The sequence below is a fragment of the Salmo trutta genome, chromosome 30 (assembly GCF_901001165.1).
Source record: "Salmo trutta chromosome 30, fSalTru1.1, whole genome shotgun sequence".
Taxonomy (NCBI): domain Eukaryota; kingdom Metazoa; phylum Chordata; class Actinopteri; order Salmoniformes; family Salmonidae; genus Salmo; species Salmo trutta.
Genome location: NC_042986.1, coordinates 208,255 through 233,043, shown reverse-complemented (window position 1 = coordinate 233,043; position 24,789 = coordinate 208,255). Strand labels below are relative to the sequence as shown.

At 40.0% G+C, this 24,789-nt stretch overlaps 2 protein-coding genes across 5 annotated transcripts in view; one reads left to right on the top strand and one right to left on the bottom strand.

Annotated features, from left to right (window-relative positions):
* Window positions 1-1,228: 1,228 nt before the first annotated feature.
* On the bottom strand, window positions 1,229-20,083 carry znf362b (zinc finger protein 362b). Of its 4 annotated transcripts, none has more exons than XM_029724438.1 (9): window positions 19,706-20,083; window positions 18,171-18,234; window positions 17,713-17,932; window positions 17,266-17,370; window positions 16,725-17,061; window positions 16,393-16,617; window positions 15,920-15,998; window positions 13,792-13,950; window positions 11,002-13,454 (listed from the first exon to the last, which is right to left on the bottom strand). In XM_029724438.1, exons 2-9 carry the CDS (start codon window positions 18,231-18,233, stop codon window positions 13,338-13,340), a joined length of 1,305 nt encoding a protein of 434 aa, XP_029580298.1. In that variant the 5' UTR covers window position 18,234; window positions 19,706-20,083; the 3' UTR covers window positions 11,002-13,337. The 4 variants fall into 4 exon arrangements, with proteins under 4 accessions (XP_029580300.1, XP_029580298.1, XP_029580296.1 ...); XM_029724436.1 differs by having other exon boundaries at window positions 17,713-17,959; window positions 19,706-20,077; XM_029724437.1 differs by having other exon boundaries at window positions 16,725-17,040; window positions 17,713-17,959; window positions 19,706-20,071.
* A 2,348-nt stretch (window positions 20,084-22,431) lies between these two features.
* The window catches only part of si:ch211-112c15.8 (tumor necrosis factor receptor superfamily member 1A), a 38,780-nt gene continuing 36,422 nt past the window's right edge, over window positions 22,432-24,789 (top strand). The window contains exons 1-4 of the mRNA XM_029724441.1: window positions 22,432-22,944; window positions 23,516-23,609; window positions 23,832-23,945; window positions 24,242-24,376. Of these exons, the coding sequence (XP_029580301.1) occupies window positions 22,876-22,944; window positions 23,516-23,609; window positions 23,832-23,945; window positions 24,242-24,376 (412 nt within the window). The 5' untranslated portion in view covers window positions 22,432-22,875. The remainder of the gene's footprint in view (window positions 22,945-23,515; window positions 23,610-23,831; window positions 23,946-24,241; window positions 24,377-24,789) is intronic.

Below are 24,789 nucleotides of genomic sequence, written 5' to 3'. Positions count from 1 at the left end.
CAAACAGCAAGCAATGCAGATGTAGAAGCACGGTGGCTATGAAAAACTCCTAGAAAGTCAGGAACCTAGGAAGAAACCTGGAGAGGAAGCAGGCTCTGGGGGGTAGCCAGTCCTCTTCTGGCTGCGCCGGGTTGAGATAACAGTACATGGCCAAGATGTTCAAACGTTCATAGATGACCAGCAGGGTCAAATAATAACAATAATAATAATAATCACAGTGGTTGTATCATCTCCTGATACAGAAACAAAACCACCCGAAACCGCAGGGCTCTCCAGAGGGTGGTGCGGTCTGCCCAACTCATCACTGGGGGCACACTGCCAGCCCTCCAGGACACCTACAGCACCCGATGTCACAGGAAGGCCTAAAAGATCATCAACCACCTGGCCTGTTCACCCCACTATCATCCAGGTCAGTACAGGTGTATCAAAGCTGGGACCAAGAGTCTGAAAAACAGCTTCTAAATAGCCATCACTAGCCGGCTACCACACGGTTACTCAACCCTGCACCTTAGAATCTGCTGCCGTATGTACATAGACATGGAATCACTGCTCACTAATAATGGAACACGCACTAATCATGTTTACATACTGTTTTCTAGTCAATGCCACTCCGACATTGCTCATCCTAATATTTATATTTCTTAATTCCATGATTTTACTTTTAGATGTGTGTGTATTGTTGTGAATTGTTGGCAGGGCCGTTGACGTTCTGCCGCCCTAGGTAAGACAAAAATCTGCCACCCCCCCAAAAAATAGAAGTTTCAGGGAATAATAGACAGGGAAGTTGGCATTCTTACCATATTTCTCAATGTCAAACCAGAGGGTCTTGTTTGCACTGCTGTTTGCAAATAATTACATCTTAGACATCCTTATGAATCTAAGCATGGCACTTTCAAAAGTTACCTTTCTACCCAGACAGAGCAGAAAAATGTAAGCTTCAACTGCTGGCTACTCGTCCGTTGTACAACAGTAGTGCTTCCCTAGAAGCTGCCTGGGTTTAAACAAACATCTCTTTTCAGAAAGAGAAAAGCTCAATTAACAGGGACAGAATAGCAAAGTCCAATTTTTTATCTCCTCAAATATTATAGGCTGCAGCTCAGCTTCAGAATGTCATAGAGAGGAATCAATCTATCTCCATATGCGTGGGAGTCATGTCTTTCGCAGCTTGTTTTTACCATAAGGCGTCACCGAGTTAAGCATTGTTAAAGAATGCTTGATATAATTTGGATACATTTCATGTATTTATTTCTAAATATAAAGCAAACAATAGATATCCTTTTGACATTTTCTTTAACCCTCACTCAATTTGAGCCCTGGTTTTAACCAAACACACCAAGCCCTTCCCAGACACGGAGGTATTTAATCAGTGCATGCGACAGAATTGGAGTATTTGTTATTTTACTTTAACCCCTGCATTTGAGAGTTACAATGTTGCTGTCATTATGCAACCAACTGCTTATAGTAGGAAACCGAATTTCTTATTAATAATATGCCACCTGTTATGCCACCTATTATCACACATGGCATAATTGTTAGAATAAAAATAACACTTTTATATAACACATTTAACATACTTTTGTATACCCGTAGAACTGTAAAAAAAAAAAAAAAGAGTAAAATCACTTGAGCTTTAGAAAGAAGTGCTTTCATAAATGCATGGCGGGCCTCATTTCGCTGGAGCAGTGTAAAATAAGCTTTATGTCAATGACCCAGCCTTAACGAATTCCGTTTATTTACATATCGAATTTGATTGTCCAACATCAGTTTCAGAATTTATTTATTTTCTCTCCGCCTAATGTGGATTCTTTCCTCCTCTGTGGTGCTGCATTGCAGTCAGCGATGTTCTCTCTGTAGCTGTCCATGGTCCTAAAATCAAATCATCTGAGAGAGACAGAGCAAGATAGAGGGGAGAGAAAGAGAGGGAGAGCGAGATTAGGATGTAGTCTATTTAAATCAAAAAAATACAAAGGTGATAGATAATTGAATAATCTCTCATAATTGAGTACTCCTTCATGATTACATCAAAGATACCCAGCATTTCCACAAACTTCAGAAAGTTCCCATTATTTGGCTCGTTCAGCCTGTCGGTGGTCCCACGTAATGCCATGTTCTGGGTGGCCATTACACGTATCAGGGATATGAGCCTCTGCAGCACCTACTGCCAGTGTAGTCTCTTCGTCAATAGCCCGTTGGGCTTGTGTGTCGATAGTTTGCTTGGAGACCAGTCTGATCTCCAGCTCCTTCCACCTCTGGAAACTATCTAGGTGATCATGCGACTTCTCATGCGAGCTGAGGAGGTGGCACAGTTTCTTCCAGTCTCTGGTTCCATCCCTTACCAGCACAGATTTGCACTCCTTTGAAGAAAGTATCTCCCCGTTTGCCATCCTCCTATTGTAGTGGGCCATCGAAAACTTTCGTTGCCCCTCATCTCTTTGGACATTCCCCTCCTTATGGTGATGTGACCTCACCTGCACTAACATATCCTGTAAAGATCCATTCATATATTTTGGCCACTCACCGGGATCTTTTATATATTTCACCTTTATTTAACCAGGTCGGCCAGTTGAGAACAAGTTCTCATTTACAACTGCGACCTGGCCAAGACAAAGAAAAGCAGTGCGACACAAACAACAACACAGAGTTACATACAGAATAAACAAAGATAGTCAATAGCACAATAGAGAAAAAACTATTTATACAGAGTGTACAAATGAGGTAAGATGAGGGAGGTAAGGCAATAAATAGGCCATAGTGGTGAAATAATTACAATGTAGCAATTAAACACTGGAGTGACAGATGTGCAGAAGATGAATGTGCAAGTAGAGATACTGGGGTGCAAAGGAGCAACAAAAATAAATAACAGTATGGGGATGAGGTAGTTGGATGGGCTATATACAGATGGGCTATGTACAGGTGCAGTGATCTGTGAGCTGCTCTGACAGCTGATGCTTAAAAGTGAGGGAGATATGGGTCTCCAGCTTCAGTGATTTTTGCAATTTGTTCCAGTCATTGGCAGCAGAGAACTGGAAGGAAAGGCAGCCAAAGGAGGCTTTGGGGGTGACCAGTGAAATATACCTGCTGGAGCGCTTGCTACGGGTGGCGGCTGCTATGGTGATCAGTTAGCTGAGATAAGGCGGGGCTTTACCGAGCAAAGACTTATAGATGACCTGGAGCCAGTGGGTTCGGCGACGAATATGAAGCGAGGGCCAGCCAACGAGAGCATACAGGTCGCAGTGGTGGGTAGTATATGGGGCGTTGATGACATAACGTATGGCACTGTGATAGACTGCATCCAATTTGCTGAGTAGAGTGTTGTCAAGTCAAGGATCGTCAGGATAGTCAGTTTTACGAGGGTATGTTTGGCAGCATGAGTGAAGGATGCTTTGTTGCAAAATAGGAAACCGATTCTAGATTTAATTTTGGATTGGAGATGCTTAATGTGAGTCTGGAGAGTTTAGAGTCTAACCAGACACCTAGGTATTTATAGTTGTCCACATATTCAACTCAGTTCAATAATATTCTTCTTACTATGAAACCATATAATATAAAATAATGGTACATTAACAAGCGTACAGCCTATGGTATTGCGCATTGCCAGATAACATACAGTAGGCCAACTCGTATTCGGTTGTTTCTTAAATACATGTTCTTCATATTATGTTTCTTTAGACCTGCCTAAAATAAATAATGGACAAATTAATTTTTTACAATGGTGTATATCGATTGATATATTTAGGGCTGTCCCTTACTAAAAATAATTCTTGGTGGACCCGAAAATCATCTGTTCTTTCGACCAATCAATTGGCTGACATTTTAAAACATGTATTTTGTTGACCCCAAGATGGCCTGCCATACTACTGTCATGAACCAATCTGTTTTCGAAGTGTAACTGGAACGACAATTTTAGATATACTGGGCCAATCGTCTTGCCCAGAAGTGGCGGGAGAATGCAATTTCCTCATTAGAACACCATCTCTGTCAAAGTAACCCACACAGACTTCATCCAACTCCTCTGGAAGTATCTCAGCAAAAGGAGGGGAGAGGGAAACATCTTTACTTTATTCCGCAATCAGGTGCTTCCTAGACTTCAAAGTGTCAACTGTAGTGACCCTCTCTTCCTCCAGCGGTCCTACAAACTCACTCACCTTTGGGGTTTTCATAGAAGAGGTCAACTCAGGAGGTTTAACGAAATCAGGATCAGCCATAAACGTCTTGGACAGATCGACTAAGGTGGGATTGTTGACATCCTCCTCAACACTAGACTTGCGCCCTGCGACTTTCTTAGACATAGCATGTGTAACGGCACACGCTGGGAACACTCTAGGGTACTTTTCTGATAACCCATCAGGTTCCTCTACTCTGGGTTCCTTACAAACCACAGGATTTGGCAAAACTTTCCCCCAAGACAAATTGTTTCCCAAAATGAATGAAACCCCCTTCACCGGTAGAATAGGCCTCACTCCAATGGAACCAGACTTAAGATCAGACTGAAGTTCCACATTATACAAAGGAACTTCCATGCAACCCATCTCCACGCCTTGTACCAACACACTGCAATCAGTTGCTGAAGTGTCAGACAAAGGCAAAACACCCTCCAAAATGAAGGACTGGGCTGCCCCAGTGTCTCGCAGTATCTTCACCGGCTGCTTAACAACATCTCCACTCTGCAGAGACAGGAAGCCCGAAGGATCTCAACTTTAACAGTGTCATAATCAGAACTCTGGTCAAGAGTAAAGTGGCATACACTTTCTGAGCCTTTTCCACAAGAACACCTTGGAGGAGCAGTGACCAAATATCTCGCAGCCATTTCAGGGATGTGGCAATCTGCTCAAACAGAGTAAAATATACACCCACCTCCTTTTCGTTGAAAGGTGGTACAAGTCGGCTGTTTTGACCAAGATCAAAAACTCTGTTGAGGGTGCAGGATCGCCTGACTGAATTCGGGGTGCTTCCAGATCTATCTCCCTTCGTTGCGCGTCCAGCTCGATCTCTTTTAATCGAATGACATGTGTACGTTCTTCTTGTTCTAGTCTGGCTGCACGTTCTCGTTCTTGTTGTTTGGCTGCACTCTGATCTTTCCCTTTGATCCAACCACTCCTCACGTTCTCTTTCCCTTTCCTGGTGCTCCATCTGAAATTTTTGTTGCTCCAACTTTGCCTTTAGGTCTAACTCCCTTAGTTGCACGTCTACAGTTTTTACTCTACCACCCGTAGGACCCATTTTATCAACCTCCCTCTCCAAAAGGATTTCCTCCCCCACCAAAGCAGCACCAATCAACTCTTTGACTACTGCTTTTGGATCGCCAGATGCCACCTTGATGTCATAATGCTTTACAATGACGAGCATATTCGCCTTTGTACATTTATCTAGCATCTCCCATGTAGGGTTTTCCACAAATGTTTCCAACTTCAAGTCCATGGCTTTATTTTATTAGCCGGTGTGTTTATGCAACTTTCAAAATTATTCTACCAATCTTAGAAATTATAACACCTCAAGGTGGATGTCAGTGACAGAAACTCTACTACGAAAGTGTATTTTGAACACTCAAATATCTGGGCACAGCAGAGCTTCAGAGTAGGTGACTAGGGTGACTACCATACTCAAGGGAAACAAGATGGTAGGGACAAGCCCCCTTTTGTTACGTTTCCCAGCAAGAAAACCCAAAAAGTATCACTCCAACAGAAAGGGGAACTAACAAAGAGTCACTGACAACAAACGAAACAGGTTGGAGTTCTGAAAAACATTCATGGGGATGTCCACTGAAAGTTGACTAGCAACATCTGGGACCTAAAAGACACCCACCATGAGCACCCACTAAATTTGCCCACAAAGAGGCAAACAATAGAAAAACCCACACCTACTTAAAGACAAGAAGCAAACCAAAAAGGTGGAGCAAAACTAAATCAGAAAGGATTGCCTGTCTAAAAATCAAATAGGGAGCACCAACTAAAAGGTGTTAACCCTCCGCATCTATAAAGACAACTGGAGCACTGGGCTAGCCACTCTTAAATAGTACCTGGGCCCCTAACAAGATGGAAACCAGCACAGGTGTAACACGTACTGACTAACGAGGTGATACCAAATCGGTGCGTCCTACGTGTTAATGAGCTATACGTGCTAAAGTCAAACCTCAAAACATAAATGGAAAAACCAAAGCTTGTAACAGTATGCTATAGTGTTAAGAGCGTTAGTTAACTGGAACTAAGGGGCCTAGCCTGAATCATGAAAAACATCCTCAGACCATTCAGGTAGAGTTAGGCATCCGCCATACCCAGTCCGTCGGACTGCCAGATGGTAAAGTGTGATTCATCACTCCAGAGAACGCGTTTCCACTGCTCCTGAATCCAATGGCGGCGAGCTTTACATCATTCCAGCCAACGCTTGGCATTACGCATTGTGATCTTAGGCTTGTGTGAGGCTGCTCGACCATGGAAACCCATTTCATGAAGCTCCCGACGAACAGTTCTTGTGCTGACGTTGCTTCTAGAGGCAGTTTGGAGCTCAGTAGTGAGTGTTGCAACCCTAGGACAGACGATTTTTATGTGCTACACGCTTCAGCACTCGGTGGTCCTGTTCTGTGAGCTTGTGTGGTCTACCACTTTGCGGCTAAACCGTTGTTGCTCCTAGATGTTTCCACTTCACAATAACAGCACTTAAAAGTTGACCTCAGGGCAAGAATTTCACAAACGGAGCTCTTCAGTAAGGCCATTTTACTGCCAATGCTTGTCTGTGGAAATTGCATGGCTGTGTTCTCAATGTTATACACCTGTCACCAATGGGTGTAGCTGAAATAACCTAATCCACTATACTTTTGTATACACTGTATAGTGAATGATCACTTGATGAGAGAACAGTGTGTGCAGCCTGAGGCAAGATATAGAGCGCAATATTTTTTTTGCGACATTCTCAAATAATCAACCTATTGTACATCATACAGCCATATATATGTTTTGATTTCTAAGACATTCTAAGGTTTGTATCATTCACAACTAAAGTTGCTAAATAACACTAAATCTATTGTGTCACTTTTATGCTCAACATAGCCACTACACATGCATGCACATTTGCTCCATAATGGGAAAAACTATAAAATAATAATAAATAAAATAATGGCACAGGACTTATAAGCTTATCTTGTCTGCTAAATGAGTAAGCCTACAGCATGGCACAGATAATGTACAGTAGGCCAACTGGTATTCTGTTCTTCTGAAATAAATGTTCTTCATATCATGATGTTTCTTTAGACGTGCCTAAAATATATAATGGATTTATTGTGATGGTGTTTATTAAATAGATTAGACTTTTTTTAAATGTAGATTTTCTAAAGGCGTTTTCAACACCTTGTAGAGTCCATGCCCCGACAAATTGAGGCTGTTCTGAGGGCAAAAGGGGGGGTGCAACTCAATATTAGGAAGGTCTTCCTAATATGTGTATGTGTGTAGAAGGCTAAATGAGAAGGAGCAGAATGCTGACTTTCAAATGGGCGTTATTAGCAGTCCTTCAATTATCACAGAAACCACAAAAATCTGGATTCTCAAGCTTGTACTCTGGTGTAGGATATACTATAACTGTCGTCATATTATGTTCTATACTAAAACAATGTTTTATATGGTGGGCAATGCAGTACTGTGCATCTCTTTTTGTAATGGTAAGCTTTACAAAAGTTGGTTTTGCTTTGAATGGGAACCACTTGCTTGCACGAAACCTCTTTGGGGTAGGCTAGCTTCCCACCTGGCCAACATCCGGTGAAATTGCAGAGTGCAAAATTCAGAATTCGTAATATTAAACATTCATGAAAATACAAGTGTCTTACATCGTTTAAAAGCTTAAATTCTTGTTAATCCAGCCGCTTTGTCAGATTTCAAAAAGGCTTTACGTCGAAAGCATACCATGCGATTATCTGAGGACAGCGCCCAGCATACAAAAGCATTAAACATATTCCAAACAAGCAGAGGTGTCACGAAAGTCAGAAATAGCGATAAAATAAATCACTTACCTTGAAGATCTTCCTCTGTTTGCAATACCAAGGGTCACAGCTACATAACGAATGGTCCTTTTGTTCGATAAAGTCCTTCTTTATATCCCAAAAAAGTAAGTTTATTTGGCGCACTTGATTCGGTAATCCACCGGTTTCCCTCATTCAAAATGCATACAAATGAATCTCAAAAGTTACCAATTAACTTTGTCCAAACAAGTCAAACAATGTTTCTAATCAATCCTCAGGTACCCTAATATGTAAATTCATGATAAAATTTAAGACAAAAAAATAATATGTTCATTACCGGAGATAAATAATGAAGTGCGTGCTCTCATCCACACACGCCACAATACTACAGCCAAAATGGGAGCCACCTAGAAAAACTACAAATTCTAGCTAATTTTTCAAAAAACAAGCCCGAAACTCTTTCTAAAGACTGTTGACATCTACTGGAAGCCCTAGGAACTGCAATCTGGGAGGAATTCCATTGATATTCTCATAGACAGCCATTTCAATGAGTGGTGAGCTCAACAACAACAAAATGGATGGATTCTCCTCTGGTTTTCGCCTGCCATATCAGTTCTGTTATATTCACAGACATTATTTTTAACAGTTTTGGAAACATTAGAGTGTTTTCTATCCAATACTACCAATTATATGCATATCCTAGCTTCTGGGCCTGAGTAACAGGCAGTTTACATTGGGCACCTCATTCATCCAAACTTCCGAATACTGCCCCCTAGCCCGAAGAATTTAAAAGGTCAGGATTGTTTAGGTACGGTACCATTAAAAATAGAGAACTGCTTATTGTTTTATGCCACTTTTGTGGGAGTGACAATATCTTGTAGAGGATAGTGACTGCTTTATAGGCTTAGAAAATACCATTTTCAGAGTATAGACAGCTTTTGATAACAATTTTTTCGCTACAGATTTAAAGAAATTGGGTGATAGACTCTTTTTAGAATCCTTTTAACCACAAAGGGATTACATAATGCTTACTATGTACAATCATATTAATCTGAGACGTGCAATTTTTTTTGAAAAGTTGAGTGAAATAACCTGTGATTTCTTTAGGTATTGACGTACAGATAAGAAAAACATGTACAGTTGAAGTCGGAAGTTTACATACACTTAGGTAGGTTAGGTTTTTCAACCACTCCCACAAATTTCTTGTTAACAAACTATAGATTTGGCAAGTCGGTTAGGACATCCACTTTTTTCAACAATTGTTTACAGACAGATTATTTCACTTATAATTCACTGTATCACAATTCCAGTGGGTCAGAAGTTTACATACACTAAGTTGACTGTGCCTTGAAACAGCTTGGAAAATTCCAGAAAATTATGTCATGGCTTTAGAAGCTTCTGATAGGCTAATTGACATAATTTGAGTCAATTGGAGGTGTACCTGTGGATGTATTTCAAGGCCTACCTTCAAACTCAGTGCCTCTTTGCATGACATCATGGGAAAATCAAAAGGAATCAGCCAAGACCTCAGAAAGAAAATTGTAGACCTCCACCTCCAAGTCTGGTTCATCCTTGGGAACAATTTCCAAACGCCTCAAGGTACCACGTTCATCTGTACAAACAATAGTACGCAAGTATAAACACCACGGGACCACTCAGCCGTCATACCGCTCAGGAAGGAGACACGTTCTGTCTCCTAGAGATGAACGTACCTCGGTGCGAAAAGTGCAAATCAATGCCAGAACAGCAGCAAAGGACCTTGTGAAGATGCTGGAGGAAACGGGTACAAAAGTATCTATATCCACAGTAAAACGAGTCCTATATCAACATAACCTGAAAGGCCGCTCAGCAAGGAAGAAGCAACTGCTCCAAAACCGCCATAAAAAAGCCAGACTACGGTTTGCAACTGCACATGGAGACAAAGATCGTACCTTTTGGAGAAATGTCCTCTGGTCTGATGAAACAAAAATAGAACTGTTTGACCATAATGACCATTGTTATGTTTGGAGGAAAAATGGGGAGGCTTGCAAGCCGAAGAACACCATCCCAACCGTGAAGCATGGTGGTGGCAGCATCATGTTGTGGGGGTGCTTTACTGCAGAAGGGACTGGTGCACTTCACAAAAATAGAGGGCATCATGAAGAAGGAAAATTATGTGGATATATTGAAGCAACATCTCAAGACATCAGTCAGGAAGTTAAAGCTTGGTCGCAAAATGATCTTCCAAATGGACAATGAACCCAAACATACTTCCAAAGTTGTGGCAAAATGGCTTAAGGACAACAAAGTCAAGGTTTTGGAGTGGCCATCACAAAGCCCTAACCTCAATCCTATAGAAAATGTGTGGGGAGAACTGAAAAAGCGTGTGCGAGCAAGGAGGCCTACAAACCTGACTCAGTTACACCAGCTCTGTCAGGAGGAATGGACCATAATTCACCCAACTTATTGTGGGAAGCTTGTGGAAGGCTACCCGAAATGTTTGACAAGTTAAGGCAATGCTACCATATACTAATTGAGTGTATGTAAACTTCTGACCCACTGGGAATGTGATGAAAGAAATTAAATCTGAAATAAATAATTCTCTCTTCTATTATTCTGACATTTCATTCTTTAAATAAAGTGGTGATCCTAACTGACCTAAGATAGGGATTTTTTTACCAGGATTAAATGTAAGGAATTGTGAAAAACTGAGTTTAAATGTATTTGGCTAAGGTGTATGTAAACTTCTGACTTCAACTGTATTTTCATAAATAAAGGTAATTGAATCTTCCCATGTGTATTTGATTCCTTTGTTTAGTTTAAGCACACCTGGGGTGTAATCATAAGTGCCCAACAGTAGGAAACGTTTTGTCAACAAAAACAGGGGTTTCTTATTGGACAAATTCAGATTAGTCGCTCCCGGTTTTAGTGGTTTGCTTCTTTTTGGTTCCTACTAGTGAATACATCCCAGGGCATATCCTGGAACAAAATATCAAACAATCATATTATTGATAAATATTGGATGGAGAATACCAAATTGTTTTAAATTATTCATCAAAGTTATGCAGTACAATTTATGTGTTTATAACAGTCTGTTTATTAAACAAGGTAAAGATATATATATATTTTTAAACATTGATATTCTTAGTTTTACTTCTGTCTTGTGTGTGCATATTAAGTTGTCTAGAAACTTTATATGAAATCACAAAGGAAGACAAGAAAAGGTGTAATAAATCTGCACTATCTTTTCATAGAGAATATAGGTTAACAGTTAATTCATATACAGATTACAGTTTGGATATTCCATCTGAAAAAAAAAAAAGTTTACAAGACCAAATACTGAAGAACACAATACTGAATATGGAAATAAAATGGTAGTTCAATGATAAAATTGTTAAGGCTTATACGTAAATAACTGATATAAAACATGAATATTTATAAAAAGTATCAATATTCAGAAATACAAATCATTACAGTAAATTCATACATAAACATACCTGTACAAAACCGTTATGAAACGGTACATTGACCAATTTTTTTCTCGGAAGAGAGTAAATTGAAGTGGCAGAGTCTGTTGGCATAAATGTTTATTATTTCCAGGCCAGTGGCTTGTATTGTATTTTTTTTTTAAACATACTATGAATGTATTTAACAATATTCTCAGTTCCATCTCAAATAAACATCTAGCCTTAGCACCTTGTCCTAAGTAACCTGAAGAATACAGGCTACTAGTACCATCCAGAGCAACCAGAAGGTAAAATTACAGTAAAAATACAACAATACTGTGTGTATACCATGATGAAAGAAACACTTGCAGTAACACTACCATCATATGAAGTTATATGATTTGAACAAACTCATACTGACTGCACATTAAAATGTAAACCTGTTGAGAATTAGTTTCACAAATCAAGATAAAACAATCCTGAATGTAGTTGGATTAGGGTTAATATTGGCTAACTATTTGGTCCAACCGTGTACTTTCAAATATCATTGTCATGTTTAAACTATGTAATTTACTTTTTTTCAAAAAAGCAGCACAGGCCTCTGTAACCAGGCTGGGAAATAGCTTTAACTTGACTTGGTGATACGACTGTGAAGTGTAATGTGACACCAGTGAGAGTATAACAAAGTAGAAGTCAATAAAAATACAAAATATTTCACCTCCAATAAATGTATGTTTGCTATATATTTCTCTAAATATATTCAGAATAGAAATGTAGTTACTCTAGTAACATAGACCTAACCACATGACCAAATTGTCAACATAAGCAGTTGTGACTTAGAACTATCATGACAGAAAGCATTACTCTGCTTTTCTATCACCTTTGCTAACAACAGCTTGTGTTATGTTATGATGACCATCAGAAGTTACTTGACAAAAGCTGACATGACTGTTCATAACATTTGTAATGCTCATCTTGATAGCTTTGTGTAGGCCTATTGAGGGCAGGGCCAAGTAAAGCCATAAAGCTGACGCACTAGCTAATGTTGACTTGCTTTCCCAATGAATCTTGACTAGCCTCACGTAGGTGCAAAGCCACCAACTCACATATGTAATACCTGGCCACAAGGAAAACGGCTGAAAAGTTCTCTTGATTTGAACAGTTCAGTTGATTTAATTAGTGTCTGATCATATAACCCATATGATCTTGATTACATTAACCATAACAATTGAACTGATCTTGACGAAACACTAAACATTCATAACTTTTTTTTACATTTTGGTGCACTTTGTTTCACCATTCCTCCAAGAGAAACAACCTTACAATCGAATTGTCTACATAGTTCCAATTGCTTTTCTCTAAAATGCTGCTTTTGAAGTCTGACTCTGTAAACTTTGTTTGAACAAAATATTAACCAAAAAACATCAGACTTTTGATTAGACACAGTCAATACTCTTAGCTGCCTCAAGTAATCTTTTTGCATTTCCATCGGAAAAGATAGAAAAACATTTGGATCCAAAACCACAAGGCCTGAGAGCGCTTTAAGATTATCTTTGGATGTCGCCACACACCCAGAAAATATGAATCCATTTAGTTTAGGTATAACGGAAAATATATATATAAAAAAAAAAAACATTTAATGGAATAATTATTTTGTAACATTAAAATGTTAAGTAAGGGCCAATGCATAAGACTGTTTGCATAAAGCCTTCGTAAGTGCTCAGTTGTATCCAACACGAGACATGATCCGACATTTGTTCCCATTGACATAAACCTTTGCAAAGGTGCTATGCTCGTTTTAATTTTAACCAACCCAATCTGTGTAAAAATGGAACAAAGGTTTGTAAATGAATGTCAGGTGTCATGTGATGCATATGTAGGCCTTGGGTCGATGGACTTATGTGCAGGGCCCCTAAACGTCAGCCTTACATAGAAAAAGAATACAACAACATACAGTAATGCTGAACTCAGATGAGAGAGATGCGTATTGGGATACTGGGGGATTCAGTCCTCTGGGGGGACTGGTGGCTCACTAGGTGCTCCACTACCGTGTGTTTGGACATGTGCTTCATAAGGTAGGTCTCCTGCAAAGACACAAAATGGACGACTCAAAACCGGTTGTATCCCTGACACAAAAGCATGTTGGCAACCCTGGTTCCAAAATGCAGTTATGACTCGTGCATGCACGTTTTTGTAAAAGTCAGGAAGCAACTGAAAATTATTCAGTTAATATTCACCATATTCTTTGACCTCTGTAGATTATTTCTACATGTGGTGAGCTTAAATCGTGCTTAGTTATCATAATGTCCGGCTTGAGCAAATGTTTACAGACACTATAATTGACCAGGACCATAGCAATGCCTTGTATTTTCTGACACTACTACTAACACCTAATACTGAACAGTGGGTTAGAATACTCACTGAGGTGTATGCCCGGCCACACATGTTGCAGCAGTACGCCTTAGCATTTTTGATGGCGTGCGCTGACAGGTGGATCTGTAATGATGCTGAATCTGAGTAGGCACGGTAGCAGTTGGGACATTTGTACGGCTTGTCTTTGTTGTGCTGCCTCTGGTGGGACTACATAGCGCGAGAGAGTGGGGCAGGGAGAGAGAGAGAAGAGGTAAGAGCAACCTAGTCACTCGTTGCAGGATAACTATCATTCAGAGCATTCCAGTAAAGTTGTTATGGTATGGTTGAGTAGACTGTTGCTTGACATTTTCAGCAATGATATCCAGTTTAGGTCTAATGTTATACATTTTTCCTTGTCGTTTTTGAATAATACGGCTTAAAAATACCTATATTCATCTCTCATGGAATCTTATTATTTTAATTTGGCAGTATACCATTGCCATTTAGGACTACTTTCAGGTTGAATTGTTACATGTATCACCTTTAACATTACGAAGTGGTTGTGGATCCCAACTTTTCTGGACCCCTCTTCCCGACAGCTAAAGGTCCCGGAGATTCTGCACATGTGCGTGATTTTCTACTTTACGCAGTCTCTGCTCTACACGATGAGAACAGGCTACTCTGACGAATGGTGCTTGTTTAATAAAGTTAGATCAAAGCTGAATCAATCATTATAAACTGGTTGGATCCTGGATGCTGATTGCACGAGCAGCGTTTCCTTGCTGTGCTGTATTGGCCGTCACAGACACAGCTATGCCTGCTAACAGTCCCTTTTGAAAAGTATGACTATGCCTCCATAAGAATATCATGTTCATGCTGCTGTCCGAATCATCTCAACTCATACATTATTTCCCCTTGCTTCCAGCCTAGCATTTAGTTTGGTACCGCGGGGGTTAATATAACCCTCACTGTCTGCCTGTCCGACCTCTGGAAAAAAAAAATTCACTTTCGAATTTCGATCTCTGTAGTACCATACATAGAATGAATGGTGCCCAGGCGACACGAGACAACAAGTCGAATTCACTCATCAACGTTATTATCATGGACATCCAAGTAAATGCCAATAGGAAAAAAAGCTATAACAAAGACAAATGCAGCTTGTGTACTGTCATTTCAGGTTCACTGAGTTAGCTAGCTAGCTAGCTAGCAAGTGACAAGAACGTTATGTATCCAGCCTGCAGGTCAACCATTTTGTGTAGAACGGACGACCAGTCCTTCTGCATAGGCATAGCAAATATGAAACAATTATTAACGAATGTAGCATGTAGCAACATGCCCAAAATAACCAAACTTTTGTCTGGACTATATCTTCTGGTGGAAGAATGAAATTGGATGAATTAACTAAAATATGTAACACATTGCTACTTTAATATGTTGGTAACAGTTTTATAAAAGCAAAAAAGGTACTTGAGGCAGTGCTGTATCGCGTCGGGCTGAACAACGGCATTTACCTGTGACTTCATTCATGATACAGCACTGCCTCTTGTGCCTTATTGCTTAATAACATAACCAAATATAATAGCATAGTATAATGTTACTGTAAGCCAAGAAACACCACCTAATTTCAATTTTTTGGATGATTGTGCTAATGGTCGCATTTTTTTCATGTGGCCCAAACTCAACAGTGTGCGCCACTATGCAAAATATACGCTTCGATTGAAACTAAACACAGCTAGGCTATGCCACAGTTTGTTAACACCATCTGTTCTAAAATTCCCTCACTGTACATTATTCTAAACAGCCTTGTAGGCTACTTCGCAAACAACACTATATAACTCAAGAAGATCTAAATGCATATCCCCATGAAACTGATTGAGATCAAATGGTTGGTATGCAGATGCTGCATGGACATTTAAGTGGTAAAACAGGATTTATCATTCACGATTGACAATGAGAAATTGAAGGGAGGGTAACCACAAAAATGTGTGCATCAAGTAGAGGTATAGAAACACGTGCAGAAAGTGATTTGGATCTTCAAGCTCTGGGGGAAAGGGATCCAGGGGGGCAGGACGGAGTGGTTACCAACGAATCCGCAGCCTCGGCCTTAACATTATCAATTGGGTCGGGACTTTCAAGATTGGGAGATGGACTGTAAAAGATTAGTAAATAATCCTGTTATGATGTAGCTACTACTGACCTGGAGGTTAGAGAGCTGGGTAAAGGCCTTTTCACATCCAGGGGCCGCGCATTTATAGGGTCTGTCACCAGTGTGGATTCTAAGACACATACGGATGATGATAGATGCATGTTAGAGAGAATTAACTGAAATATTATGGTTTATTGAGAAATTACAGCAGAAAATATAATGTAATTACAAAATAACATGTAAAAGAATATGGTGTAAACATACTATATATTATGACAGTTGTAAAAGAATGGATACATACACTGCATCATACATTTCACAGTACTACCCAATGTCAGTGTTGCTGATGGAAAGCTACTGTACATTCCAGCAATACATCAATGGAATGCTCCGGTTTAAAATATATTGTTAATGTTGTCAATGTCATTGTGAAGAAACAGACACATTTTCATATGGTGTGGATTGTGGTGGACAACTTTTTTCTCTCCATCGCTTTCTATTCCATGAAGGTGAACTCAACTGACCTGGTGTGCTGCTGCAGGTGCGAGAGTTGGCGGAAGGAGTTCTCGCAGTAGGAGCAGTGGTAGGGCTTGATTCCCAGGTGGATGCGGAGGTGCTGGGCCAGGTAGGATGCGTTGGCAAAGGACTTGGAGCAGTGGGGACACTTGTGGGGCTTGGCCTCCGTGTGGGACTTGGAGTGGATCTGCATCTCTGACTTTGACATGAAGGTGAGCGGACACACTTTGCATCTGGATACATGGAAATGGGACTGAGTCAAATCTTATGTCACGGGCGAAGGTTCTGTTACGAATAAACTAAGCGAAACTAAAACTTTTTGTTGTTGAAGTAACCATACCTGTAGGTTTTGCCCTCTTTGGCAGGGAAGGTGATACAGCCCTGGTCGGCGCCAGAGGCCATGATGGGGTAAGGCACCACCAGCAGAGGCCCTCCGCTCTCCGCTTTGATCTTCTTTCGCCCACGTGGAGTCTTGGGTGGTGGGCCGAGGAGTCCGGCCAGGCCTCCGCTCTTCATCTGTTCCATGCCAGGGCCGCTGGCCAGCCCAGAGATGATGTTGACCGATGGGGTCCCTCCCAGTCGGTTCTGGCTGCTGGAGGTGGGGGTGAGGGCCTCTGAAGTGCTGTGGCTGTCCGGCCGGGACATAGGTGCCAGACCTGTGTATGGGCACATGAAGACTTACAAATGATAAGCCATGCAAAAAGTTAGCGATTTAGCTTGCTGAGAGACTGAGCTTCTATGCAAACTAATAAGGGACTGTGTTACACTGAAATGTATTTGGCTCTTGTCTGATCCCTTGCCGTGTAGTGCATGGCTGTTGAATGTTTTCATTGATGATTGTACATATATGTTTCCCATGAGAAAGGGGGTGTGGTTATTACCTGACCGATGGTTGACTCTAGAGGGCTGCTCAACGATCTGTCGCATGTGCCACTCATCCCACAGTCCTTTAACCTTCACTGCTGACTTGTCATCCATATTCACTTCTGCATCAGAGATTGAAGGCAATAAAATTAACTGATCTAACTGAGGGACAAATGAGAAAATCACTTTATAAATAGCACCAATTTCTACTCAGCATACATCCTGAAATCTTACAATGCTCAATAATAGAAAGGGAATTATTTAAAACTGGACTGGTAGGCATTCACCATATGACTTTCATCTATGAGTACTCAAATTAATGCAGAGGCGGAGGGGAAACCACTTAAGACTATTGAGATGCACCATTGAACAGGTCTCAAGCATCACCAGAGCCAAGTGAAGTCTTCAGTGTGCACCTATGTGGTGAGCAGACAGCAGACTGCAAACACTGTTACAGTACCTACCTGGTACAGAGCTGGAGGCTGTGCGGGCGTGCAGGGCGATGTCGGGCTGCTGGACCGAGCCCTGGGGGTGATGCTGGCCCTGCTGGGGCTTGGGCATGAGCATGCTGTGCTGCCCTCCGTCCATGGGGGAGGAGGCCACCAGCAGGGTTTGCTGGGAGGGGGCTGAATTGGTGGGCAGGTGCAGGGGTCGGATCTTCTCAGCCATCAGCTGCTCCTTGATCTTGTTGATGAGCACCAGGTTATCCAGCTGAAAGGGTTAACCGGTCATGCTCAACAGAAAACAGCTCCAGTTTATCCACCATCAAGCTAAAGATGATCCCATTATAGTCCTACTTTTGTTGCTGGGTTAATACCTATATGGACATTCTTAGATTGAAATACTTCTGAGAAAATAATGAGATGCATATGCATAATATCAGCCTCGATGGAAGAACAGAAAAAAAGGAAGATGTCCTTACCTGGCCAGGCATGGAAGGAGGCGGAGGCCAGAAGTAGGGGTTGTTGAATCGAGGCTCAGCCATCCTGAGACAGAAACACACATTTTACTGCGGTATTCTATACATTTACAAAACAAATATACAAAGCATTTTTGACAGATGTTATTAAAACTACTTAGATTAAAACAGTGTCAGTTTGTCCATATACTTTTTAATTCTGGTGACTCTTTGTTTTTGAGAATACCTCATATTTTCTGAAGCATGGATCCCTACCTGAACATTAAGAAACATTGTTTCTAAAGTTACAGTAGTAGAATGAAAAAAGTACAATAACGTTAATAGGACGCATACTCAGGTCCACCACGCAAGACCAAAATAGTAGTATTGTACTTTTTGGCTTATGAAAATGTATTTTTGTGACTGTGTGTGAATTTGGTTATTGTGTGTATTTTATGTGATAACTAAAGTTATGACATTATTTCTGTTACATAAAAGTAATACTTCTACAAAATATGACATGCCAATAATAAAGTATTAATATAATACTTTTATTGTGGTATTAAGATAATAAACAGAACAGCACATTTCACACAAAGTCCCAATAATACATTTTCATAATTATGGCTAGCATTTTTGTATAAAAACCTATTATGTTCAGTTCAAATTACACAGTGAAATAAAGGCCTACCATTCAAGACATGATAAGAATGCAGTCAAAGATGAAAACTTTCACTGTTCACACCTGTCAGTCATTTTCGATTTGCCTACTCTCAATATTCTTTATCCCACTCCTAAATGTTTATTTAAATTTGCCTAAAGATGGCTGAGCACACATTTTTGGTCAGAAATCAGAATAGGTTAAATGTCATCGTTGTATTCATTATTTCTTACCAAAATTCATTTCCAGTAAACTATGAGTTACGTAGGGTAATTTTGGCAACTTTTTTGGCAACACGTGTGCCCTTCGACCTTTCTGGAATTCAGTGACATAATTTGGCGATGCGACCATCCCATACAATACCACTCAGACAGTTTTATTTAAAAAAAAATCCAGACAAAAGAGAAACAAAAATGGCAGCCTGACTCATTTTTATAAGGCGAGACGCCATATTCTGCAGATCCCAATATTAGGAGCATCTTCTTTTGCTCCTAAAAGGAGACCGCCTAACACAAAGGTGTGTTTATGTCAAAAACATGAATGTTTGTTTACGACAAATTGCAGGTTAGAATAGCCCGGCCTCTCCACCTCTTAAAAAAACGGACACTTCCTACAACAATCATGCCCTGCAAAATAACACGGAAATAGGTAAGATGCCCGAGCATTGCACCTAAATATTTTAATAAATCAACATCATCGTTGCGTAAAGGTCACAACCGCACGCTGACAGATATTCTAAAATACGTTATCCCAATCTTATTAACAAACATGCGTTGAACATTGCAACTTTTTGACGAACCGAGGGGCAATACATACATATCTGCACAATGCATACATTTGCAGTTCATCGACTTCCAGAAATACATTTACAAATAACATCAAAGAATTGCAGACATACCTGATGTCCCGATTGCAGATTTTGTCTTGCTTTATAAAATGTTGATGTTCTTTCTGCCTGCCTCCAATTGGTTCAGCGCTTCCGGGTCGCTTTGTTCACTTCTGGGTGCCGCTACACCGTAGCTGCTGCAAATTGACTGAAGGCTGGGTATTTTTAATCTCAATCCATCAAAAACAATAGTTTTTAGCGTGGCAATAATGCTAAACAACAACGCACAAACATCGATCATGTCCAGGAGTCCAAACGCGCCTGTGTCACTTGCGACATTATTAAAAGAGACAGTGCCGTGTACTTAACATGTATACTAAAGATTCGTAATTTGATCATTAATACCTCTTAAACGGTGCGTGCAAAATTGATATAAATGACATTTTGATTCAGCTGACGATAGTAAACAAGTTACACCCCTTATTTTTGCAATTCGGTATGGTATTTTGTTTTTGGAGTTCAAATGTAGTTGAAACATTGCTCTACGGCAATTACTTTAGTATTTTATCACTTTTTCAATTAATTTAATTGAATAATATGTAAAAAAAAAAAAGAAGAAGAAGATTTGCTTAAAACTTCAGTAGCTTCTACCCCTAAGGATTTTCATGAATAAAGCCAACTGTTATTAGTGTTCAGGGACCTTTCTAGGCAATTACTTTTGTATTTTTTTACTTTGGCTATTTTAAATGAAATATTTCTCATTATATGTAAAAATAAAATACTTGCATAAAACTTCAATAGCTTCAACCCCAGATGACTTTCATGAATACAACAAACTGCTATTGGTTTAGGGACCTTGTCTGTACAATCTATTGCAATTACTTTTGTATTTTTTTACTTTGGCAAATGAAATTAAATATGTCTCATTATATGCCAAATAATACTTGCTTAAAACTTTAATTGCTTCCACCCCATATCACTTCCATACAACCAACTATTATTGGTTTAGGGACCTTGTCTGTACAGTCTACAGCAGTTACTTTTGTATGTTTTGACTTTGGCTATTTTAAATGAAATATGTCATTATATTCCAAAAATACTTACTTAACTTTAATAGCTTCCACCCCATATCACTTAAATTAAAAACACTTCCTTCAAACATCAATAGCTTTCACCCCATATGACTATCTGTTATTGGTTCCTCGTCTGTCCAATCTACAGCAATTACTTTTTGACTTTGCTATTTTTTATGAATTTTTGTTGACTTTACATGAAAGATACTTCCATAAAACTTAGCTTCAACCCAATATGACTTGCATATGAATACAACCAACTGTTATTGGTTGAGGGACCTCTTCCCTCCAATCCACTGCAATTACTTTTGGGGCTTTTTGACCATGTCAATTTTTTTATTCATGTTCATTTTATCTACATGACAATTACTTCCTTAACTTCAATTATTTTCCCCCTATATGACTTGTATGAATGACTCCAGCTTTCGCTCCACTGGCCGTTTCAGAGCAGTGTGTCACCATTTGGCTATCTAAAGAGGGGTCATAGTTACTTCCGCCCATTAGCCGCAGTTTATTGAAAAATGTCAATATAGCTTCTCAAACACATTACATATTGCTCTCAAATCAATTTGACGTTGTTCAGCGACCCTATATGACCTTGACATGTTCCGTTGAAGAGGTATTGACTAGTGAGTCCAAATCTTTAATATAAAGCCAACTACACCGCACTAAAAAAGTGAGCATAATTTTGAGTATGTGTCAAGCATTTTTTTGATACATACATTAATGACTTCTTGAGCTTATCACACGGCCAAAACGGTTTACACTGCCACTTGACTTTTTCCATACTATCTGTTCCACTAGTAACTATAGCCTAGTGACTATTGTTTATTATAGAATTGTTTGATCATTAAAATGTTGGATAGCATACAGTGCAAGGACAGTGAAGATGGCCTTCCTGGGGATACTAGAGTAATGAAATGCTTTAGTCTAGTATTGCACACAGTATCCCTGTAATATGCAAGTTTATCAGTGAAGAATTGACCCCTGAATCTTGGCTGGCTTGACACACAGGCTGGGACACCAAGCAATGGGAGTTGCACTATCACTGTTTGCTACGCTGGTGTCAGAAGTGAGTGACATAGGAAACGGTGACAGGGCAACTCCTCTTGCAGGTCTTGAACCTGGGTCTCCTAACCTGTAGGCACACTCACTAACCATTGCTCAAATAGGGTTTAACCCAGTTGGGAGAGATTGTACGCTTTATTATCAAATCAAATTGTATTTGTCACATGTGCCAAATACAACAATGCTTACTTACAAGTCCATAACCAACAATGCAGTTCAAGAAATAGAGTTAAGAAAATATTTACTAAATAAACTAAAGTAAACCATATATATTTTTAAAGGCCCTAATGTGTACAAGCTAGCGTAATAGCGTTGGGCCAGTAACCAAAATGTTAACACCTGTCATTCTGCCCCTGAGCAAGGCAGTTAACCCACTGTTCACCGGGTGCCAAAGACGTGGATGTCTATTAAGGCAGCCATCCGCACATCTCTGATTCAGAGGGGTTGGGTTAAATGCGGAAGACACATTTCAGTTGAATGTATTCAGTTGTACAACTGACTAGGTATCCCCCTTCATCTTTCTCCGATGGCCTCACGTGCACCGTCCCGCTCTGACACCAGTGTAGCATATCGTGACAGTGCAACTCCCTCTTTCTGGTCTCGGACCTGGGTTTCCCACTTGGCCTAACTAGGCAACAAGTCTACCTAGGCAAGGATCATTCCATTCATACAAATTAAGTTAGTGTGTCATCACACAGCAGATTATTGTGGATAAGTATAATTTTTGTTGTATTTTCCGAATGTACAGTAAATGGCAGCTTTACAAAGTTAAGTAGAACTGCTTGCTTACGTATGGTTGTACCACCAATGGAAATAGGCATTTTATCTGACAGGGCTTCCTGTCGCCTCCCCAGTTCTCCGAAGTCTTGAAAGAGCTGACACTATAGACTTCCTTTGACCTACTTCTGACTCATCTTAGAGTATCAAGAGCCAGCTTAGTTTTTTTGGTTGAATTCTATCTAGGAAATTGGCAGATAGCTAGCTACAATGCCGCAAACATTTTGTGTTGATTCTCTTTGTATTTTTTGGACGTCACAGGCTTTTCAATATTTATCTTAAGTTATGTTTTATGATTGAGATAAGAACGTTCATTGATTTCAAATGAGAGATGCAAATGACTGCCTACACTTAATCATTTCAATTATTTTCAAAATGTGGTTCTGTGTGTTGGTAAGTATTATTGGAATCATAAAAATCTTGTGTTTAATGTATATTAGAGTTTTATTGTTAAAAATTCCTATACATTAATTAGGAAAAAATGTGTTTTTTTGAAGAATTGATGAATTGTTATTGGCCTGTCATAATGCTGATATAACGCCATCATAACCAATACGTAAAGTGATATCGTAGCAGATTATTTTTATAATGACAGACAATTATTTCATATATGATGATGCTTGAAATGTTTAGCATTTCATGTTTGGTGACAATAGTTGTCGTTAGTGTTAACAAGGCAGTGACGTGGAAGGCAATATTTCCATGACAGTGTTTTTACACTGTTACAATTACAATGTAGGCACTCTGACTGGCCACTTATGAGGTGTTCCCAATGATCAAAGTATCCTACATATTTGGAGATTTGACATCAGATCTTTAAAAACATATCTGATGTTGAAATCAGAGTATTGGTAAGGTAATTTAAAATATACACATTTATGGAAAGGAATATGAGTATAACAGTAAGCGCCACTAACATGTGCCACCATCATTAACAAACCTCTGTCTCGCCTTTGTCTGCCAGGTTTTGACGCTAGCCTGTCTCGACTCTACACAGAGTTGCACAGAGGAGGTGCTAAAAAATGACCCGGAAAGTAGCTGCAACAAATGTCCAGCAGGTAAGCAACACTGAGTAACACAATTAGAATCTGAGCATGAACAGAAGTGGAGCTCGTTAGTTCCAAACTACAGTATATTGTATTTTGCTGTAACTATGTTTACAATCTTGATGTTAACAGTGGATAATTTTAGCCATTCAATTACAGTGCCTATAAAACAATGTTTCTGCATCTCTGGTGAAGCTACATATACATTGTACTGTATTTCAACATGTCTTTCAGGCTTTCACAAAGAAACTAATACCTCCAAATGCAGAAAATGTATCGGCCAGACATTCACAGCGATAGTAAATGAACTGTCAACTTGTCATCGCTGTAAAAAATGTGATATAGGAGGTACGCACTCATTTTCAAGTGTACATTTCTGGACCGCAGTGTATTAGTGATTGTTCATACACGTGTGTGTGTGTGTGTGTGTGTGTGTGTGTGTGTGTGTGTGTGTGTGTGTGTGTGTGTGTGTGTGTGTGTGTGTGTGTGTGTGTGTGTGTGTGTGTGTGTGTGTGTGTGTGTGTGTGCGTGCGTGCGTGCGTGCATACGTGTAAGAAGAAAGTGTATATTTTTCCCCTTGGGAGTTTATGTTTATGCGATGGGAGTGTGCCTGAGACAGTATCTTCGCTGTTTTTGTGTCCTAGTATCTCAAGAGGAGAAGAAAGGTTGTGAGCCCAAGAGTGACATTGTATGTGGCTGCAAGGAGGGATTCTACCCAACGAACCTCAACAAGGACTTGTACTGTGAATCATGCTCCAAATGTAAAAACTGTAGTCTCTGTAAGTATAACACTTTTATGACCTGATAACATTCAAAATGTTGTGCAAACTGGATATAGTCCTGTTGCGTTCCCTGCAGCCTCAATAATGCCTCAATAATAGGGCGGCAGGTAACCTTTTGTTTAGAGTGTTGGACCAGTAAACTGAAAGGTTGCTGGTTCGAATACCCACGCCGACAAGGTAAAAAATCTGCCGCTGTGCCCTTAAGCAAGGCACTAAACCCTAGTTTGATCCAGGCATTCCGCACTACTGTGGCTGACCATGTAAAGCAACACATTTCACTGCACCCTTATTGATGTCACTTGTTAAATCCACTTCAATCAGTATAGATGAAGGGGAGGAGACAGGTTGGAGTCAACATAGGCCAGCATCCCTGTGGTACGCCTTCGACAACTTGTAGAGTCCCTGCTCAG